The following is a 20,650-nucleotide window of genomic DNA, read 5'->3' as shown; positions in this document are numbered from 1 at the left end:
CTCTGCTGCTGATTAGCTTTGTGACTTTGGACAGGTCACTTAACATCTCTGAGCCCTGCTTTCCCCTCTGTGAAATGGAACATATCCCCGTGTATGTCTCGCTGAGCTGTTGGGGGATGGCGTGAGGTCGCGGGTGTAAAGCTCGGAGCACAGTGCCTGGCACTTAGAAGCATCTCCAGAAATATCACTCCCTCCTCCACGTGATGCACGCTGGAGGCTCTGGAGGGCCTAATACTCCTCTGGGGAGATGGGAATGAGGCCTGATGTGGGGTGGGCCACCCTCCCTGCCAGTACCAGTCACCCAGTTGGCATCCTGAACGGCCTTTTCTTCCCTTCGACCTCTCTGCCAGGGGAGTGGGCTGCGGCGTGTGCCCCTGCCCTTCCAAACATCTGGGGCCAGAAGGAAGCCAACGCTGCCACCCGACCAGTGCCCCCTCCCTGTCTGGCCTTCAGCCGTCCCCTCCCCGTGAGGGGCCCAATCCTCCCGCGCCCCGCTGTGCTGCCAATCGATTGAATCTGCTTCATCCTCGGGCGTGCTATGAATTTTTCATCAAAGGCCTGTAGACTTTGGGAAACGCACAATTAGAAGCACCATCAATAATGTACCACGTGGAGGCGGCCACCAAGCTGAGCCAGGCCCAGACAGGTCTTCCAGGCTGCTTCGGCAGGAGGCAGGAGGGGCCCCGAGTGGACCCTCAGGTGTCCATCACTGCACAAAGAACAGTTGTGGATGCTGAGAAGGAGGGGGGCTGAGTGGGCAGCCCTGAGTGGCTGGAGCCTGCTCCTGGAAGCCCAGGAGCCCCAGGGAGCCCAGCCCAGTCCCAGGTGGGCTAAATGGTGCTGAAGAGCTGCCCGGTCCCTTCCTTGCCTCTTCGAGCCTGGTGAGACACACAGACAATTACTGTGTGAACACTAGGCTGCTTTGTGGGGCTGGGGGTGTCCTTTCTGGGGGTCCCCAGGAGGCCAGGGTCAGCTGACGAGGGACAGCAAGGAGGGCAGAAGTCCCGATGGCACTGGGGACTTTATTCACACTTCCTTCAGTCAAGCCCCCTGTGGTCTCCAGCCTCGGTGGTCCCTGTGGTCTCCACCCAGGGCTGCTCTCCCATGTCCACCCACTTCCTGCAGCCTCAGGAACTCTGGGGGCACTAACAGGCCCCGCTGGGTCCTGGCTCTGCCTTCGCCCACGAGGCCCCTCCACCCACAGGACAGGTCATTCTGCAGCAGCCTGCTGACAAAGGCTTCCCCACACTCTGTGGCTTCCTTTCTGAATACTTGGGCCTGAATCCAGCAGGTAACAAAAGCTCCCCAGGGCCTGAGCACTGGTCTTCTTACTTCCAACAGATCCATCTGACCTTCGACATCCTAAGGACATCGCTACACTATGCCCATTCTATAAAGGAGGCTGCAGGAAGTGAGGGAACTTGTCTGAGAAGGGGAGCTCCAGAGTCCACAGTCTTAGCTAGCTCCCTGGGCCCTCATGAGCCTGGGCATTCGGCCCCGGAGGGCAAGGCTCCAACTTCCAGTGTCCTGACTCATTGGACCTCCTGAGGCCCAGCTGCTCTCTGTGTGGGGCTGCAGAACTCTGCTCAACTGGCTGGCAGAGGAGTCTTATTCCAAGTCTGAAGCCAGCCTTGCAGGAAGGTCCAGATGCCTCCCTGGTCCCCTGCAATGGCCCCTACTGAGCCTGCACACAGGCTGCAGGAAGCCAGAGATGCCAGCCCCTGGAAAGGGGATGCTTGCCAAAGGAGCTCAGCCTGACTCCATTTCTATTTTATTTTATGATACTGGAAATTGAACCCAGGGCATTCTATCCCCAGGTGATAGGATACCCCCCCCTTTTTTTTCCCCCAAAACAGGGTCTTGCTGAGTTGCTGAGAATGGCCTTGAACCTGCAATCCTCCTATCTTGGCCTCTCAAATACTGGGGTTACAAGTGTGCATCACCATGCTTGGCTCAGCCGTCCGTTTCTAAAAGTGTCTCCTGGCAGGAGCTTCTGCCAGGCCTGAAATAAAATGGAGGCCAAACACTACAACCCTCTTAACCAAATCCCAGCTAACCCCAGCCTAGTGCTCCACCGATGATGCTTGGAGCTGTCTATAGCGAAGAACTCACTGTGATGCTAGAGACATTTACATGGGGGTCCTGGCAAAGTTCGGGGGGATGGCTGGGAAGGGTAGGCAAGGAGCTTGGCTAAAGCCCCATCCTGTGTACCCCATCCCTGTGCACATGTACACTTGACCCTAACTGATCCACTGCCTGCCCCAAGGCCCCGTGGCCCACTTAGTGGTCAGCCATGGGGGCAAGAAGAGCATCTCCTCCCATCTGCGCTGGCGGGGAGGGGATGCTGCCTTTCTCCCACCCAGGCCAAGGACACCAGGGTCCGTCCAGTCCATGCTCTCTACCGGCCCATTTAACCCGGCTCTCTGCAGGACATCAAGGACACGGGTTGAGGGAGGATTGCCTTCTGTCCACAAGGAGCTCGTGAACTCCTCATGATGAGTTCAGCAGTGGGGGGGCCCTCGACTGCCCCCCACCCCCGGCCCTGGGATGCAGGCAGTGGTGCTCTGGAAGGCAGCTCAGTGCTGGAGATGAGTTCTGAAGGGTGAGTGGGGTATGTCAGGTGATACAGGTATGCAGGAGGGATACTGTACTGAAATAGCAGGAGCTAGGTGTAGAGACGGGAAGCAGCTGGCATGCCGGGGGCGTGCAGACAGGGTGCGTGGGGAGGGTGGTGGTGTGAGATGAGCCTGGGGCAGCTACCGGGCTCAGTCATGGGGGCCTGAATGCCAGGCTAGGGCCTGACCATGGCATCTGTTACAGTCAGGTGATGTGGGCTGAGCTGGAGCTAGATGCTGACCCCGAGCATCACTATGTAAAAGACCCTCCCAAGCCGGGTGTGGTGGCGCACGCTTGTAATCCCTGTGCTTGGGAGGCTGAGACAGGAGGATCGCACAGGTTCAAAGCCAGCCTCAGCTACTTAGTGAGGCTCTCAGCAGCTTAGTGAGACCCTGTTTCCAAATAAAATATAAAATAGGGCTGGGAGTATAGCCCGGAGGTAGAAAGCCTCTGGGTTCCCCCCTCCAGTACACACACACACACACACACACACACACACACACACACACACACACAAAAGACCCTCCAAATCAGGCATGGTGGCCCAATGCCTGCCATCCCAGTACTTGGGGGGTTGAGACAGGAGGATTATAGGTTCGAGGCCAGTCTCAGTAACTTAGAGAGACCTTGTTTCCAAATAACAAAAAGGGCAGGGGGTGTAGCTTGGAGGTAGAATGCCCCTGGGTTTGATCCCCAGTATAAAATAAAATACCTTCGTACCATAAGGCCTGGCTGCCTTGTAAAGACACGGTGTGCTGTGCAGGCCAGCCGAGCTCAGAGAGGACCAGAGGCTGCTTGGCTTCCCACAGCACTCTCATGCAGAGCTGGTTCAGCATTCACAGCCTTCCTGGGTCAGGAGCCTGTGCTCAGGGCAGAAATCAAAGGATCAGAGCCAAAAGAGAGGCCCAGACACCTGCGGGAGTAAAGAACAGCCCAGAGAAGAGCAGGCTGGGACGATGGCCACCAGAGCGCTGGGGATGGGAAAGCCGAGGCAGGTGACCTTGAGGTGCTGCTTTGTCTGGGGCCTCTGGGTGGGCCACCTGCCGTGGGGTCCTGGAGCCACCAGGCCATGCCCCGCCCCACTCCACCCTGGGAGCTGCCCAAGTCTAGGCCCCTAGACGCCCCTGACCAAAGCTACTCAATGGAAGCAGAGACTTGGAAGAGGCTTCTTAACCTTGTGAGTCAAAGATATCACTATTCTTGGAACAGGGACCTGCCAAAGCTCAGGCATGGGGGCCAAGCTGGGGCCAGAGCCGCAGCCTTCCTCCCCGCACCAGGAGGGAGGTGAAGGAAGAGAAGGTGTGGCTTTGTCTGCAGGGACCCTACACTGAGGGGCGCACCCGGCCGGCCCTGGGAGCCCTGTGTGTAGGAGGAGAGGCGCTCTCTCCAGCTCTGGAGCGCAGCTGAGGAGGAGGCAGGACCCGCACACTTTCGATAAGGACACATGAAAAGAACAGATGGTGCCAACAAGTGCAAATTAATTGAGCGAAGCCTGTGTACACAGGCGCTGCGAACAGGCGGCTGACAGGCTGGGTGGGGGGTGGGAGAGAGGGGCTGTAATGAGCACTTATCGATGTCTTGCTGGATCTGCAGCCAGGAACGCAGTTATTGACAAAGCCTGTCTATAAATCTCCTGGCCATGTCTCCAGAAACCTTAATTACTGGGCCTCATTACCCCTCACACCTCTAGGCGCGGGGGACCAGCCGAGAATGGGCGCTGCTGACGCTGCGGCTGGCCCCTGACAGATGGGTTCAACCTCTGGGATGCGAGGGACACAATTTGGGCCATGCACCCTTGGGAGCAAACAGAAAACAGAGGTTTCACCTCGAGGCCAAGGGTTGAGGTGGTGGTGGAAGGGATTCTTGGAACCAGGGAGCGCTATTTTATTTGATTATTACTGTTTTATTTTGTACTGGGGATTGGATGTAGGGGTTTTCTACCTCCAAGCGACACCCCCCAGCCCTTTTTATTTTGAAACAGGGTCTTGCCAAGTTGCTGAGAGTCTAAATTGAGGTTTTAAACCTGTGATCTCCTGTTTTAGCCTCGCAAGCACTGGGATTAACAGGCATGAGCCACCATGCCCAGATTAGGGCTCTGGGCTTATGTTCCAGTTTTTCCAGCTGATGTCTCCTTCAACAAGTACTGTGCATCTCTGTGTCTCAGTTTCCTCATCTGTGCAACAGAGAGAGGGCTGGAAGAAGATTAAAGAGGCAAAGTCTGTCCCGAGCCGGGCAGAGTGCTTGGCATTTGACGTGTGAGTGGGCCACTGGCCGGCCATAGCCGGACCCCGGTGCTCGCCCGCTGGACATTATTTCCCAGCATCGATGCAAGATCGTTCCACCTACCCTGTCCAAACAGAGAACACGAGCATTATCTGAGCTACAAGAAAAACGACCATTGCTGGCTAATGGGAGCGACAGCTGCTATTTTCCCAGCTGTCTTACAGTTTCAGCCTCCTTCATTACCCAGGCTTTGTAGGTAAGAAGTACCAGGATAGCGACTCCCCGAACTACCCTCCCTTCTATTACGTCCAGCCTGGTTCCTTACACCTTCCCCAGACCAGCCACCTGCAGCCTGAGCCAGAGTCCTTGGCAGTGCACAGTTGAGGTGCCCTCGGCTCCCCAGGGTGCACCCCATCCCACCCGACTAGGCAGGCCGACCCCGCAGATGGCAGCTGTGCTCCCAGAGGGACCGACTGCCTGCTGTTCGCAGCACCATCTATTTAGACTAGAGTGCTGTCCAGGCCTCAATTAGAGCAGAGCCCCCTCCCCCACCGTGGCCTCTTGTGACCGTGTTTCCACTGCTTCCCTTTCACAGCAGGCAGGGAGAGACCCTGGGGCGGCCGCCCCGGGGAACAACCCTCCCTAGGTATCTGGGCCTCCAGAAAGAGGCCTGCAGTCTGAGGAGTCTCAGATCATCTTGGCCCTTGGAGGGATAGTGGGTAGGGGAGGGACTGGGTGACAGGGGTGCTCTGCTGTCACAGAGGAGCTGGAGGGTGAGTGAGAGTGAGGTCTCTCTTCCCTGTTCCCCAGCCCCCCCCCCCCCCGGCCTTGGGAGGGCCATTCCTGGCAGCAAGCCACAAGCCAGAAGGAGCAGGCTCAGAGCTTCCTCAGGGAGGCTGGCAGGCTGGGCAATCCTGCCCTGGGGACAGGACTGTCACCACCCTGCCACTGCCTCCCAGGCCCCACCCAGACTCTTTTGGGGGCTGTGGTCCCTCTGCTGCCCCCATCCTCAGTGACTCTGCCCTTCTGGTTGGTTGACTCTTCCTGCTCTGCTAGGCTTCAGGCCACCCCACAGCCGAGTCCTGGGCGACGGATGCTTCTAGAAACCCCTGGTTCAGCTTTGCCTGTTGTGGCCGGGGCTTCAAGGCATTTAGTCCCTCTCCTCAACCTGGCCGGTCACCTGGCCTCTGTGGACCACTCTCCCTTTGAGACTCAGCCTCTCTCCTGAGAATCCTCCCCAGGGACCACCTCTAATTCCTTCATCACCTTTACCACTACCTGGGTCTTGTCCTCTTCCCAGGTCATGGAATTTGAGGGCTTGGATGCTCACAGGTGCAGGTGGCAAGGGAGGGGGCCTAACAGAGCAGCTCCCCATGCCTGGGGGGCACCCTCCTTACAGGGTCTCTTGGGATGGCCCTGCTCACACCAGGCCCAGGGGCAGTCTCAGAACCTGAATCCTGACCTGCTGGGCCATCTGTACCAGGCCTGCTGGTCCTGGCCCCCAGCTCCCCTCCCTCTTTCAAGGTCTAGGCCCCTCCTGCTGGGGTGGCTAGGGGAGGCGTAGCCGAAAATGTGCAGGGCAGAGACCGGGACACAAGCTGGACAAATGGTTTCCCAGAGGAGCAGCCAACAGTCTTGGATGATGAGAGAGATGAAATCTGGTCCCAGACTTACCCCTCACCCTCTTGTGGACACTCATGGCTCACAGACCCCTCTCCAGCCCTCTCCAGGGCCAGGGGGTCTTCACAGCCAGTCTGTGGGGCCTGGCTTAGCCTTATCCCCACTTCACAGCTGGAAAGAGCAAGTTCCTCCAGGTGCTGGCTGGAAGCAGAGCAGGAAACAAGCTTGGACACCGGAGGCCCTCCATGGACACAGGCTTAGTGAGACCCCACTGCACGCCAGACACCCTCGAAGGTGGGGAGGGGAGCCTGAGTGGAGTGAGCAGGCTCAGAGGGCCAGCACTGCTCAGGGTGGGTGTGGGTAGAAAATCCTGGGTTCGCTGGGCTTGGTGCTTGGGTATAAAGACCCTGGCTTCCATCCACAGTGAGAGAGAGAGAGAGAGAGAGAGAGAGAGAGAGAGAGAGAGAGAGAGAGAGAGAGAGAGAAAGAGAAAAGAAAGAAGGAAAGAAAATCCTGGGTTCAGATAAGGGCTAGGAGGACTCAGGGGCCAGTGGGGGCTCCTGCCGGGTGCCAGAAGGGGAAGGGTTCAGAGCAGGGGCTGCTGTGCTTCCAGAGGCCGCCTTGGTGGCTGGAGGAGGTCGGCAAGGGGGCCCTGTGAACCCTCAGCTCCGGAGCCTGAACCGAATTCCTTCACCTCGACTCACCTCCCCATCCAGTCCCCTGAGAGGGCCCCGTGGCCCAAGCTCTGTCTGACCCTTCCAAACCCCCAGCCACCATTCACCCATCCCTAAGGTCCGACGACGACGTGCAGGGGTAGATTTTCCATTTGCATATCTGAGAGTTAAAAAAAAAAGAAAAAAAAAAGAAATTCTGCTGCGAGGCTTAGCGCCATCGGGGCTGCGGAGCCCCCTTTTGTCTGTTTGAGTAAGAGCTGGCTAAAGGCGGAAGGATAATTAGTCCCCTGTGGGCAGCGGCGCCCCCCTTCTTGAAAGATTTAAAGGCGCAGCCCGACCCAGCGCCTCCTGCAGCCCTCCCGCCCCTGCGCTCCCCGGCGGCAGTCGACGGGACGTCTGCACAGGCAGGAGCCGATGAATGGGTATTTTATCTGATTAAACTGGGACTGAACTGGCTGTTCTCTATTATCTGTGGACTTGATTGGGTGTTTAGCAGTGTGTGTGTGTGTGTGTGTGTGTGTGTGTGTGTGTGTGTCTTTTCTAGTCTATGTGTTAGGAGGAAATTGGATTGTACTGAAAAGCATTTAATCGGAGCTCAGAAGCGCACCCTAGCAGAATCACAGAGCTGGAGGAACAGGGGTACAGTTTTGTCTTTAGCCCTAGACAAGCGGCGCTCCAGCCTTGGACTCCCCGTGCGAGAGAGTCGTGCTCTGGCCCTCCTGCGGGGGACAACCCTTCCCGTGGGGTGAGGATCGGTGAGATCAGGGCCTGTGCCCCTTTAGAACAAGCACCCCCAGGCTCCCTGGAACCCACATCTCCCTCCTGCTTTGCACCCGTGCTCCAGAAGGTGGCGCTGTGCCCTTATGCACTGGAAAGGTCCCACAAAGCCGCCTGGTTGTGGGGGACCGAAACCAAGCTGGGGCGAGAAGAAAAGGGGACAGGTGGAGGCTGGGCGCTGCCCCAGGCTGCCCAGAGTGCCTGTGGAATCCCAGAATCCTCTGGGATCGTTGGTAAGGTGTGTTTGTCCAGGTAGAGGGAGAGAATATATCTAACAGTTTACTGCTTCAGTCCCACTCTGGCTTTAAATTATTAAGCTTTAGACATCTGGTGTGTGGGCCCTCAGCCCTCATACTTTTCATATGTTCCAGGTATGTGTGTGGGAGGGACCTGAAGCCACGGAGCTGTCTTGGTGTTTACTAGGAAACTGAGGCCACTTCCAGGTGGGCTAGGGAGATGGTGAGTTATGATGATGGTGCTGAATTCTGAGTCAGCCCAGGCCCCTTCGGGGTCAGGGCTGGGCTGGAGCCCCAGCTCTGGGCTCCTCAGGCTCAGTGTTCTGGGGGCGGGTGTTACTGAGCCATCAGCGGCTGAGCCTGCCTGCAAAGTCGGGCTGGTAATTGCATGTTGCTCATCGGGTGATTGCAAAATATAAGCGAGGTCAGGACTAATGTTCTGGGTGCAGAGCATGAGCTCAATAAATATGGATGGGTCTGCAGAGTGGGGCTTTTGTTTTTGAGATGGGACTCAGGAGCATTCTGAGTCCCTACACCCCAGCCCTTTGTATTGATTTTTTATTTTGAAGCAAAGTCTCACTAAGTTACCGAACACTGGTCTTGAAGCTCAATGGGCCTGTCTCGGCCTCCCATGTACTGGGGTTACAGGTGTGCACCTCTGTACCCAGCTGCTGATTAATAAAAGAGTTCGGGGTAGGGTGGCTGACCGTTTGTCCAAGGAATCCCAATACCTAGGCTTGCAATCCCTCCCCCAGCTGCCCCTGGTGCCAGGGTCCACTCCTACCCCCATGAATGGATGGTTCAAGCCCTGAGGGACGGACAACTTCATCAGCTCAGCCTTGCTTACTGACATGGCCACACTCCAGCCTGCCCACTGCCAGGGAGTCAGGGCTGGGACCAGGCAGCACTGGCCAGCTCACCAAGGAGCAGAGCCAGGAGGCTGTCCCACCCCCGCCTGCCTGGCTTGCCAAGATGAAAGAGGAGACCCTTGCCCACAGATGGGGAGCTCAGCCTGAGGCCCAGAGAAGGGAGGGGTCAGCTAGGTGACTCCCAGACCCCCATCTCCATACTGCTGTTGATTTTCTCTGTCCTGGCAGCACCCATCCCTGGTGGCTCTCTCTTCCACCTCTCCGAGGAGCCAGGTCTTTGGGGATCTTAGGGCCAGGCCTCATCCACTTAGTGGCTCATCCACTACCCTACTGACCCCTTCAGTTGTTCTCTTTATACCCGGAAGACTCTTGCTCCTTACTGTGGGAAGGCATTTCCCCATTTTATAAAGAAACTGAAGTCCGCTGGGCATGGTGGTGCATGCTTGTAATCCCTGTGCTTGGGAAGCTGAGACAGGAGGATGGAAGCCAGCCTCAGCTACTTAGTGAGGCTCTCAGCAATTAGTGAGACACTGTTTTCAAATAAAGTATAAAATAGGTCTGGGAGTATAGCCCAGAGGTAGAAAAACCCCTGGGTTCCACCCCCAATAGCACACACACACACAAAAAAAAAAAAAAAAAAAAAAAAAGAGAAAGAGAAAAAAGAAAGAAGGAAAGAAAGAAAGAAAGAAAGACTGAAGTCTGGATGGGAAGAGACTAGCCCTGAGGCCCCCACCATGCCTTTTGTTAAAAGAGAGATGTGCATGAACACACACTTTCTTGCAGGAACAAGTTTTCCTACATTTCCCTGCTGCCCACAAATAAAAGGTCTACATGTCTTTGTACTAACAACTGTTGACGCTCCCTGGTTTTTCTCTCTGGCTTATCACTGTAACACTCGAGGACCCCACCCCCATTCTCACCCCCACCCCGCATTCTATTCCAGGGTGCCCTGCCTGGAACAAGGCAGAGGGTAGGGTTAGCACACGCCTTCTGTGCGCCCACAGTCGCAGGAGCAGGCTGCGTCCAGTCCTGAGCACACCCTCCTCCTTCCTGAGGACAAGAACCCGCGTATGGCGCTCTTCCTGTGTCACTGGGAGATGAGCTTCTGCAGAGGGGGTCAGAAGGAGAGGCCCCGGGTGAACTCTGCTGCCTCCCCTCGCCCCTCAGTCTTGAAGGATTCCATGAATGTACTGACTGTAAATAAGCCTTCTGAAAAGTGGACAGCCCTTTACAGTTTCCAGTGCTTTGCTGCTTTTACCCTCTCCAAAGCCTCAAGGGCAAAGGAGGGTAGGTTATCCCTTCTGCTGCACCGAGGTCACACAGCTCTTGGATGGTGTAAACAGGATTCAATCCTGCTAGAGCTGCACGAACGTGTGTGAGGGCGTGGGGGTGGGTCCATAGGGTGAGGTTATGAGTTTTATTCCCCCCATGAATGACTGGGTGGTTTACATGCTAGACTTTGGGAAGGGGAGAGGCAGCCGGGGCGTCTTGACACCTTTGCCCCATGTGTTCACTGCTCAGCGTGGCACCACATCCTCTCCGTGGCGGCCCTGGGGAGCCCTCTCAGGGCCTCAGGGTAGCTTGCTTTCCTAGGCCACTGCTGGCTGCACAGAAGCTCACGTCTCCCTCCACCCCATAGGGTCTGGGGCCCTCAGAGCCAGAGCATGAGGAGGCTCCCGGTACACGCCCTTCTCAGACAGCCACCCCGGCCGGCGGTGCACCCCATGAACACATCTGACCCCTAGGAGGATGGACTTCAGGATCGGCCTGCACACCCCCCAGCTCAGGTGAAGGCCCATAGGGCAGGGGCTCTGGGGGCTTATGAGTACCCAGAGAATATTCTAGATACATAGGACATGGGGTCTGGGCACACTGACCTGGCCAGGAGTGGGGAGACGGGCCGCAGGAGGGTCAGAGTGGGCATCTGGACGGCCCAAGGGTCGCACTGCATGGCTCCTGCCAATGTCCCGTCCTAGGCCCTGGCCCCCTAGGTTAAGGCCACGTGCCCATCTGGCCAAGTCCCTCACAAAGACAGGCGGTCCAGCAGCACTGGGCTCCCCACCAGTGCCTGGGGCGGGGCGGGGTGTGTGGGGTGGGGTGGGCTGGCCGGCAGGGGGCCTCGCTCAGCCGCTCCCGCACACCGAGACACAATAAATCGACAAACACTTAATCTCTTTGCAAATTGAAACGGAGCCGTAAATATCTGCCGCATCCCAGCAGCTGAGTTATGAGTCTCGTTTATTAATCTCTTTAGTCCCAGGTGATGGATGGAGGTGGAGAAAGGCCGCCTGAGACGCAGAGGGAGGAGCAGGAGGGGGCCGCCTGGGGTCTGGGAACGCAGGGCTGGAAAAGGGGTCAGAGGAGGTGGCCGCGTCTCCTTCCCTTTAATTCTCAGACTCCAGGGTCCCCATGAACACAGAGACTCTGAACACACCTCCTGAAAGCGGGCAGCCTTTACAGTGTCCGGTGTACGGCCATCCACTCTCTTCTCGACCCTCCCCACAGCTTCAAGAGGTGGGCAGGGGACTGACTTATCTCCACGTAATAATGACACTGGATCAGAGAGGCAGAGTGGTTTCTCCAAGGCCACGCAGCTAAGTGGGACTCAGCACTGGTTGCATGAGAGAAGGGGTCCGGAGGGAGATAGCAAGCTTGTGTGGCATGAGGCCTCCTTTCTTCCTTTCCAGCTTCTCCCCTCCCTCTCTCTGTTCCTCAAATGCTTAGTAAGCACCCCCGCCCGGTGTGTATGTGTCTGTAGGAACAGGACAGAGCTGGGGGAGGGCAGGAAGGGGAGGAGAGGCGGCGAGGGTTCTCAGCCGGCTTGGCACTGTGCACGCTCACCAGCGTTTATTTTTAGACTCCTTCTCCCAGCACAGTTTGCAGGGCTCCGGGCTGCGGGGTTGCAGGGGTGCAGGGAAGGCTGGAGCCTGAGACCTGCAAATGGGGAGGTGGGCCTGGCAGGAGCAGCGCCCTAGGCAGGTGCCTGTGGGTGTGTGGTGCACACTCGCAGGCAGGCCTGGAGCCGGGTAGCCAGAACAGGGGCTTAGGCAGGGCACTGTCCTGGCCAGAGTGGGAGAGCAGCTGGCAGAGGGCGGGAGCAGCGGGTAGCCTGGGGATGCCATGCATCCGCTCCTGCAGAGTGCCCTAGCCTGGCACACAGGAGCCGCCAACGCTGGGCGGTGGGGATTGTGGTGACGGGGTTCTAGGGAATGTCTGATGTCTTGCGTGGGGTAGCCTGAAGAAGACACTGAGTCAGGGCCATCTGTTCAGAGGGCCGAGAAGGGTGCCAGACGGCTCTGCGCTTGTATTTTCTCTGCCTCTGTGGTTCTGGAGGATCTGGGCCTCTGGGTGGTCTTGTACTCTCAGGCCTGGGGGATCTGCATCCCAGGTTGGGCTCCGTGCCCTAACTCTGGCCTCTTTGAGGCGGCCGGCTCCTGGGGGAGCAGAGGTGGGGGCTCACTCAAGCTGAGTTCTGCTGCTTATATAAGTGAGTCCAGGGGAGCGCTGGGTCCCCCCTCTAATGACTTCTGCTGGTGGCTGCAGAAGGTGCCCCTTCAGGACACCTCACCAGCCACCAGGTGCTGCTGGGGAAGCTGAGGCTGGGCAGGGTGCCGGGGCAGAGCCAAGGATCCAGCCACACAGGGCAGGAGCCCCAGAGGACCTGGGCACATCTGCTCAGCCCAGGCAGGAACTGGGGCCCAGAAAGGAAGGGGAGTTTAAGGGGCACCCCGAGGGCTGTGTTGCGGGGCACATCATGGAGCAGGGTCAGGGAGGTGGAAGAGTGTGCCGCTGCCAAGGCCACTGGGGATAGGTGGTCTCCCAAAGGCCATGCCAGGAAGACACACAGGACTAGGCTTACGAGTGTCTCTGCTGGGCCACCAGCCTCCGTTTCTGAAGACCCTGCACCTGCCCTGAAAGATCCTGAAGGGAAGACAGGCTCAGCTCTCCTGACCTGCAGATGGAACAGTCAAGGCACAGGGACACAAAGTGCTCCCAGCACCCGGGAGAGGTGGCACCTGCCTGCCCGCCCGCCCGCCTGCCTGCCCTCCTGGGGTCTGAGCCCCTGGGACCTGTCACCCTTAGAGAGTAGGGTGCATTTAAAGAGGGGGGAGTGTGTCAAGGGAGGGGGTCCTTGTAGGCTCCACAGACTGCAGACAGGAAAAGAAACAAAAGCTTAAGCTCGGATGGGTGGGGGCAGGAATATGGGGATGGGAGGAGGGAGCTGGAGGAAGGGAGGCTTTCAAAGAGAGAATGAAAGAAATGAGTTATTCAAGTGTGGGGAGGTTGGAAAAACTCCACTGAATCTTTAAACAACCCTTGTCAATTATTCATCTCCTGGTATGAGGGCCTCTGGTCTGCCACAAATCTCTGAGCCAGGCAGAGGGAGGGATGGAGGGAAACAGGAGCGACAGGCAGACAGACAGACAGACATCGGCCAGAGCCTCAGAAAGACATGGGGACAACCAGAGGTAGAGAGGAGAGATTCAGAACATGACGTGGGGGTGTAGACGGGGAGATGACAAGAGGAGGGGAGCAACCCGGGCTCGAATTTCTGGAAACACTGAACAACACATCATCCTTGAGTAGCCAGTGAGCACCTCTCTCTAGCCAGAGCATGGCCCGCCTCTTCCAGGAAGCCTTCGTACATCATTTATTTCTTCCATTATACTGAGGGCTGCCTAGGTGTGCCCAGCGGTGCTGGGCATGTGTGACAGTTAGGATGACCACTGAGAGCAGAGTGTGGTGGCACACACCTGCCATTTCAGCAACTCGGGAGGCTAAGGCAGGAGGATTGCATGTTTGAGGCCAGTCTGGGCAAATTTAGCAAGACCCTGTTTCAAAACAAATCAGGCTAGGGATATGGGGATATGGTTCAGTGGTAGAGCACCACCCCTGAGTTTAAACCCAGTGCTGAGAGAGAGAGAATTATGCCCCTTGCCTGCTCATCTGTCACCAAATATTTACTGTGTCGCCTCTGTGTGGCTAAGGCTAACCCTCTGGGGAGGTGGTTGGCTCCTGCCAGCCGGGAAATGTCCAGCGCTCGGGGCCTTGGCCTGCTCCTCCCCTGTCCCCTTCGCACACAGCTGGACACCTGGCTGGGTAGGGAGCTCTGGGTTTCTCTCTGGTTGGAAGAAAAGAGGATCCGGGCGCTCACAAGGCACTACATAAGCCCTCGTGGGGGAACTGGCTGTGTGCAGGCTGCGCCGAGCACCCTCTGCTCACCTGCTGTTGCCTGCTGTCCTGAGACAAGGTCTGGCTCTGTTTCGGGGGCCGGAGTGACTTGGGGCAAAGAGGAAGTGCTCATAAGATGGGTGCCCAGGAAGCTGCCGCACTCAGGATGACGCTTTCAATAGGCTCACTTAGAAGCCCGCTGCCCATGACCGTCCCGCAACCATTCTGCTCCGGAGGGAGGTGAATGTCTCCCTCGAGCTCCACCAGGGGCCTGCCCTGGCCTCAGTGGGCTACCCAGGGCCGAAGCTTTGCATATTACCCGACAAAATGGCATTTGAAAATCTGTGTCAAAGCCAGGTGGCTGGAGACAGGAAGAAATGGCTGGGTTTGGTGGGGAGCCCTGGCCAGCGCAGCAGCAGCGGGCATGGGACTGAGAGAGGGGGCGCAGCGAGCACCACACAGACAAGGGCGGACTGCACCCCTTCACTCCCTCCTCCATTGCCAACATGCTGCTTCTCCAGAAAATGTTCAATTTCCTATTAAGCTCAAGTAGGCTCTGGAGGGAATCAGAGACAAAATTGTTTCTTGGGCTCTGGGGAATCCATGGGGAGACTAGACTTAGACAAAGGCTCCGGAAGTCAGGTGATAGAGAGGTTTACCGCCAAGACCGTGGCAGAGAGGAGGGTGGGGATTACTCGGTTCATCCTTTGGTCCCTACACAGACGAAGCCACGTCATGAAGCCCGTTGCTGGAGGCCACTCCAGGGCATGTCTCCGACAGTCACATCTTGTGACTGGGCTTTATGCTACCCGGATGTGTCCCAGGATTGCTTCTGTGGCGTACATATGGTTCTCTGCTCATGGCTCTGTCCCATGCCTGTCCTGCAGTGCGGTGCTGTGACGTCACCCTCCGCCTGGGGTCACTGCTGTGCAGCTCCGCTCCCGCGCTCTACGGCGTGTTCTGCGGCTCGCCACTGTGCCTCTTGGTCGCATGAGTCCATCCATTGCTATGTAATTCTGTTTGGTTGCTATGGAACGGTGACCCACTCTGCACAGCTACCTGTGATTGTCACGGGGCTCTATGCTGTTGCTGTCCACCCGCATTCCATTGCTTGTGACTGGGCTCCGCTGGCTGCAGGAACGTGCGCGGCTGGGCCCTCCCCTCATCCTCTGGGCTGCGGCTTTGGGTAGGTGCTGGAGCTGAGGGTTGGGTGACGAGGACCCAGCTTGGCAAAGCATCAGGGCTGATGAGCTGGGGACAGACTCTATTCAGGAGATAAAGGATGGAGCTAAGGAACAGGAGGGGCTGGAACAGTCGGCGGAAGCAGGGAACAGATGCACCGCCCTGAATACTATTCAGGTGTCTGAAGGACGCCTCAGTGCCAGGCTGGCTGGGTACCCAGGCCTCAGGCGCCATCCGGGGGTTCCTTGACTCGATGCAAGGCCGCATGGGATGGTGAGGCTGGGAAGCCTTGGGCAGGTGTCTGTCTCTCGCCCACCTCATTGCCACCCTGGGGAAAACGAAGGGATGAGTCCAGATCCTCTGGAAGTTTCCTTCTCATGCTCCTGCTGCCCAGCCAGGTGTTGTGCGCAGGGTGTCTCTTTTGTTAACCTTGTTCTTCTCAGCTTGCTTTAGGGATGGGAGGTCACTGCACACTCTTGCTACAATGTGCACTGATGACTTTCTTTGCTGCCAGATGTAGGGATTATTTTGCTGCCTTAATGATTACTTTGTTTTTTTTTATTATACTTTATTTATTTGATGCTGGGAATTGAACCCAGGTGCATTCTACCTCCAAGATACACCCTCAGCCCTATTTTATTTTACTTTTTATTTTGAAACAGGGTCACACTAAATTGCAGAGGACCTCCTTAAGTTGCTGAGGCTGTCCTTGAACCTGTGATCCTCCTGACTCAGCCTTCCAAGTATTGGGATTACAGACATGCACCACCACGTCCAGTTTACTTTTTTCTTTCCCTTCCTCCCTCCCTCTCTCCCTCTTTCTTTCTTCTTTCTTTCTTTCTTTCTTTCTTTCTTTCTTTCTTTCTTTCTTTTGCTCTCTCTCTCTCTCTCTCTCTTTCTTTTCCTTCCTTCCTTCCTTCCTTTCTCTTTCTTTCTGCAGTACTGGGGATGGAACCCAGGGGCATTCTACCTCCGAGCTACACTCCCAACCCTATTTTTTTTTTAAATTCTTTATTTTGAAACAGGGTCTCACTGAGTTGCAAACGGCCTCACTAAATAGCTGAGGCTGTCTGTGATCCTCCTGTCTCAGCCTCCTGAATGCTGTGATTACAAGTGTGTACTACCACACCTGGCTCTTACTTTTTTTTTAAACCACTTACTATATCAACTTGTTGACCTTATAAGATCTAGATGCCAGAGGAAAACTGGCTTGATGTGACATTTATCTGGAAGTCCAAGGCTGGCTATTTTGGGCCAAATGCCAAAAGGCTGGCCTCAGTTGGTCCACACAGAATCCAGGAAGCTATCCCTATAGAAGGAGGAGGGCCGAGGTACCTCCCTGAAGTCTCCCTGCGGAATGGACCCACTGCCGGGGACTGGTCTGTTTCCACCAGGGCTCCAGCGCGGCTGCTGATGGGACCTCCAGGTTAGCTCTGATGCTGAGCTCCCCCTTGGAATGGCAACATATGGGCTTTCTCTCCGTTGCACATGCTTCTGTGACCTTGATTTCTTTCACCTATTGAAGCAGAGTTTTCTCGTGCCTTAATTCTTTTCTCTTTTAAACTCTCTTATATTTTTGCTTGTGTGAGAGTGACTTCATTTTCTCTGCAGACCCAAACCATTAAGCAAAGCACTAGGGCTTCTCTTACGCTGCCCCCAAAGTATTTACCAACGTCGGTGTGGGGCCCTGGAGCCCAGAGATGAGGAGGCTGTGTGAGCTTTAGCTCAAGCTGGAGGGTGGCGGCTGGAGCGGATGGAACCTAAGAGCCGACCAGCAGCCTGGCCGGGTGTCCAGCAATGGAGGGGCCTAGGGAACCCTCTCTCTGGGTTCGTGGCCCAAGGGTGGGAGTGCCGGTGGTGATGCCAAGGGTATTGTCCACTAGACCCAACTCACAGCACCCCGACAGAGTCCTGTCTTACAGCTCTTGTACACTTGCCCCCCCCATAATTCACAGCGATCACTTTTACTTAAAGACAGTCCTCCCAGTGACTAACGACTTCACAGGGTACAGTCTAGCCCCCTCTCTTGGATTAATCCTAACAAGAAAAGCACAACCAGACTCCAGTAGGACTCAGTCCAACCCTCTTGAAGACTCACTTCTCCCAACAAATCCAGAGTGACATTATCTGTATCTAAATTCTCTTGCATAATCCAGCCCCTCAGACCTGCTGCCCTCGGCTCAGACATTGTCCAGCAGGCTCCAAGCTGGGGAGCCCGGCCATGCACAATGGGAGGAGAGAGATGGGGACCGCTCCCCGCTTGGTCACCTTGTGTGGGATGCCCAAGGTGGGATGCCCAGGCAGTGAACATATGAGGTTTGTCCATCCAGGTGGCACTGGAGGCCTCTGTTCCCAGAGGCGGAGTGACATAGGGGTTGAGGACTGCCTGAGGTGGGGGACTGGGTGAGGCGAGGCTCAGCTGGCGGGCCCACCCTCAAGGGTGGAGCAAGGGCTGGAGCGCTGGCCCAGCTCTGCAGCTCTGACCACACCCTGGACGATGCCTTCACCTTCTCCTTCCTTCCCAGCTGCCTTTCTCCAAGGTTGGCAGCTCCCTTTCCTCTCTTCCCTGGCACTCCTTGCCTCTGCTGCCAGATGATCCTAGGATCCTGGGGTCTGGTTGGGGGGCATGAGAAACTGGTTTATTCATGCTGCTTCAAATCTCCACGGACAAGATCCGTATCTTTTTATTTTTTTTAATGTAATTTATGACCGAGCTGGAGGCAGCTCCTGAGAACCATTTTCCCACAGGGCAGAGGTGAAAGGTGGGAGATACAGAAATGACCCCTGAGAGCTGCCATGGGAGGCCCCCCTCCAGTGGGGTGGGGGCACACCCAGCAGGCAGCAGCCTTCCTATTCATCTGATGGCACATGTTCTAGAAAGGTGCAGAAATGCCAGGGGTAGATGAGGAGGCTGTCAGTGGAGAGGGGCAGGGCCTGGGAGGAGGAGGACCCAGGCTTCCTAGTGGGCTGCTGGCCTTTTCTGGGGCTTTTTCTCAGGATCTTCCGGAGCAGCGTTCCCCAGAGGATCCGCTGTGGGAGAAGGGAGGAAGCTGCATATGAGGTCACCCGTGGTCGCTGGGCAGTGGCTCCTTTTGGGACTTTGCCGAGACTGTCACTGGGTGGCCTGCTCTTTGGATCCCTCACCAAGGGATTGAGATTCTGCAGTGAGCCCTCCCATGATCAAGGATACAGATTCTGTGCCTGGAAATGGTGTCCTCTCTTCTTTGAGCACCAGATTTCCCTTTTATGAGTTACAGCTTATCTCTGAGGGAGGCTTCCCATGACCCTGCGAACACACTCCCCAGGGGGTTCTGAGCTGCCACTGGTCTGAGTAAATGGCACCCTGGCTTACAAGAGCGGTAGGAATTTGTTTAAAAAAAAACACACATGGGAGTTCCATGTGAAAGAGGAGGGGACTGCATGAGCCTGAGTCCCTGTCTCCCATGGGCTCGTCTTTAGGGTAACTTACATAACAGATTACCCCTGAATAGGAGGGCTATTTTCCACCTGCGGTGTGAACCGGTCCCAAAGGTGGCCCTCAAACCTCCTTTCCCATGGGTTTGTCCCTGGGCCAGCCCTCCCTGCCCAGGGGAGGGCCACTCACCGCATCCCGGGGCATCTCCAGCACCTGGGGCTCCTCCTCCACCTCCTGAGACGTTGACTCACTGGAGTTCACCGTGGGACTCATGGTGGCCTTGGACCAGGACTCACGGATGGTACCCAGCTTCTCATCTAAGATCTTGGGGTCCAGAGTGGGCAGAGCCTTGCTGTTGTTTGGTGTCAAGAAGTTTTCTGGCCTCTGAGAAGATGCAGAGAAAATATGACAGGTTCTTTCTCTGTCTCTCCATACACCCCAAGTCTCCTGTCCTCATGGCTCGAGAGCCCCTGTGTGCTTGGCCCTGCGGACCTCCTGCCACCTGCCCCTGAGCCCCAGCCAACAAGCCAAGCTCGCCCCTGTCCCAGGGCTTTTGCATCTGCTGCTCTTTCTATGGGAAGGGGCGGGGGCTCACGGATCTTTACACCTGTCTCCTTCTCACCATTCAGGCTCAGCCCAGAGGCAATCTCAGTGAAGCCTGGCCTTGGAAACGGAGGCCCCCTTCTCTATCTCAAGTAACCCCACTTCCAGTATATTTTCTATCTACCATGTTCCATTTTACTGTGTTCATAGCATTTCATTGCCCAGAAAATTAACTTTAAAAAAATGGGTTTATGCCGGGCATGGTGGCGCACGCTTGTAATCCCCGCGCTTGGGAGGCGGAGACAGGAGGATCGCGCAGGTTCCAAGCCAGTCGCACACGCTGGCTTAGGAGACCCTGTTTCCAAATTTAAAAATGTAAAAAATAGGTCTGAGCGCGTAGCCCGGAGGTAGAAGGGCTTCCAGGAACCCCAGTACCACCATAAAATAAAATAAAATAAAATAAAATAAAGTAAAATAAAATAAAATAAAATAATAAAAAATAAAATAGGTCTAGGGTGTAACTCAGAGGTAGAATTCCCTTTGGTACAATCCCCAATACCTGCCCCCCCCCAATACACACCAGAAATGCTTTAACATGAAGCCTTTTCAGGCTTGTGTCAGTAGAGTGAAGAACGGTTATCCAAGTACATGAAATCATCTTTTTTCATTCTGGGACCCATTTTCCTTCCTAAAAATGTGTAAAACAACAACAACAACAACAACAACAACAACAAACAACAACAACAAAAAACAAAGCAATGGGATTTTGATCCCATGAATACACCCAGCACAACATCTGAGTTAGATGGCTTAGGGTTTTCTGTTTGTCTGTGTGCTTTAGATAGGAAAAAGTAATATATCTGTCTCCTGATCAGAATTGCTGAACATCAGATTTGCTGTAGAGGGACACCCATAAAATGCATATTGAATGGATGGATGGATGGATGGATGGAGTGAAGGAAAGAATGGCTATCCAGGGTAAAGACCACGTCACTGACCAGGTAGCCCCTGGGGCTGGGGTGAGATGCTGATTCAGGACCTGTAATGACATTTCTCCTCATTTCCAGGCAGAAAGCCAATCTCGATGCCCTGGATTTCATAGACTGCCATCTAATCCAGTTAGGGGAGGAAGTAGAAGTAATGAAATCAACAGAGGTCTCCAGAGGGGCCCCCATCATTACTGAAAGCAAGGACAATTGCTGAGGGAGGCCCCTCCCTCATGGCCTCTCTCCCTGCCATCCACCCTGTGTGGACTCAGCACCAGCTGGACCAACTCAGGGACTCAGAGCTGATGTGTAACTGAGCCCCCACTTGGAGCTGGGT

The 20,650-nt window shown here is 55.8% G+C and overlaps 1 protein-coding gene across 1 annotated transcript in view; it reads right to left on the bottom strand.

The window, feature by feature from the left end:
• Positions 1–20,650, bottom strand: part of CCDC33 (coiled-coil domain containing 33) — a gene marked incomplete at both ends in the record, with an annotated part of 113,087 nt that overhangs the window by 15,979 nt on the left and 76,458 nt on the right. Inside the window, one exon of the mRNA XM_080691657.1 lies at positions 18,974–19,168. Within this exon, the coding sequence (XP_080547783.1) occupies positions 18,974–19,168 (195 nt within the window). The remainder of the gene's footprint in view (positions 1–18,973; positions 19,169–20,650) is intronic.

The sequence above is a fragment of the Muscardinus avellanarius genome (genome assembly GCF_963383645.1).
Source record: "Muscardinus avellanarius genome assembly, chromosome: 3".
NCBI lineage: Eukaryota > Metazoa > Chordata > Mammalia > Rodentia > Gliridae > Muscardinus > Muscardinus avellanarius.
This window is presented reverse-complemented; position numbering and strand designations above follow the sequence as displayed.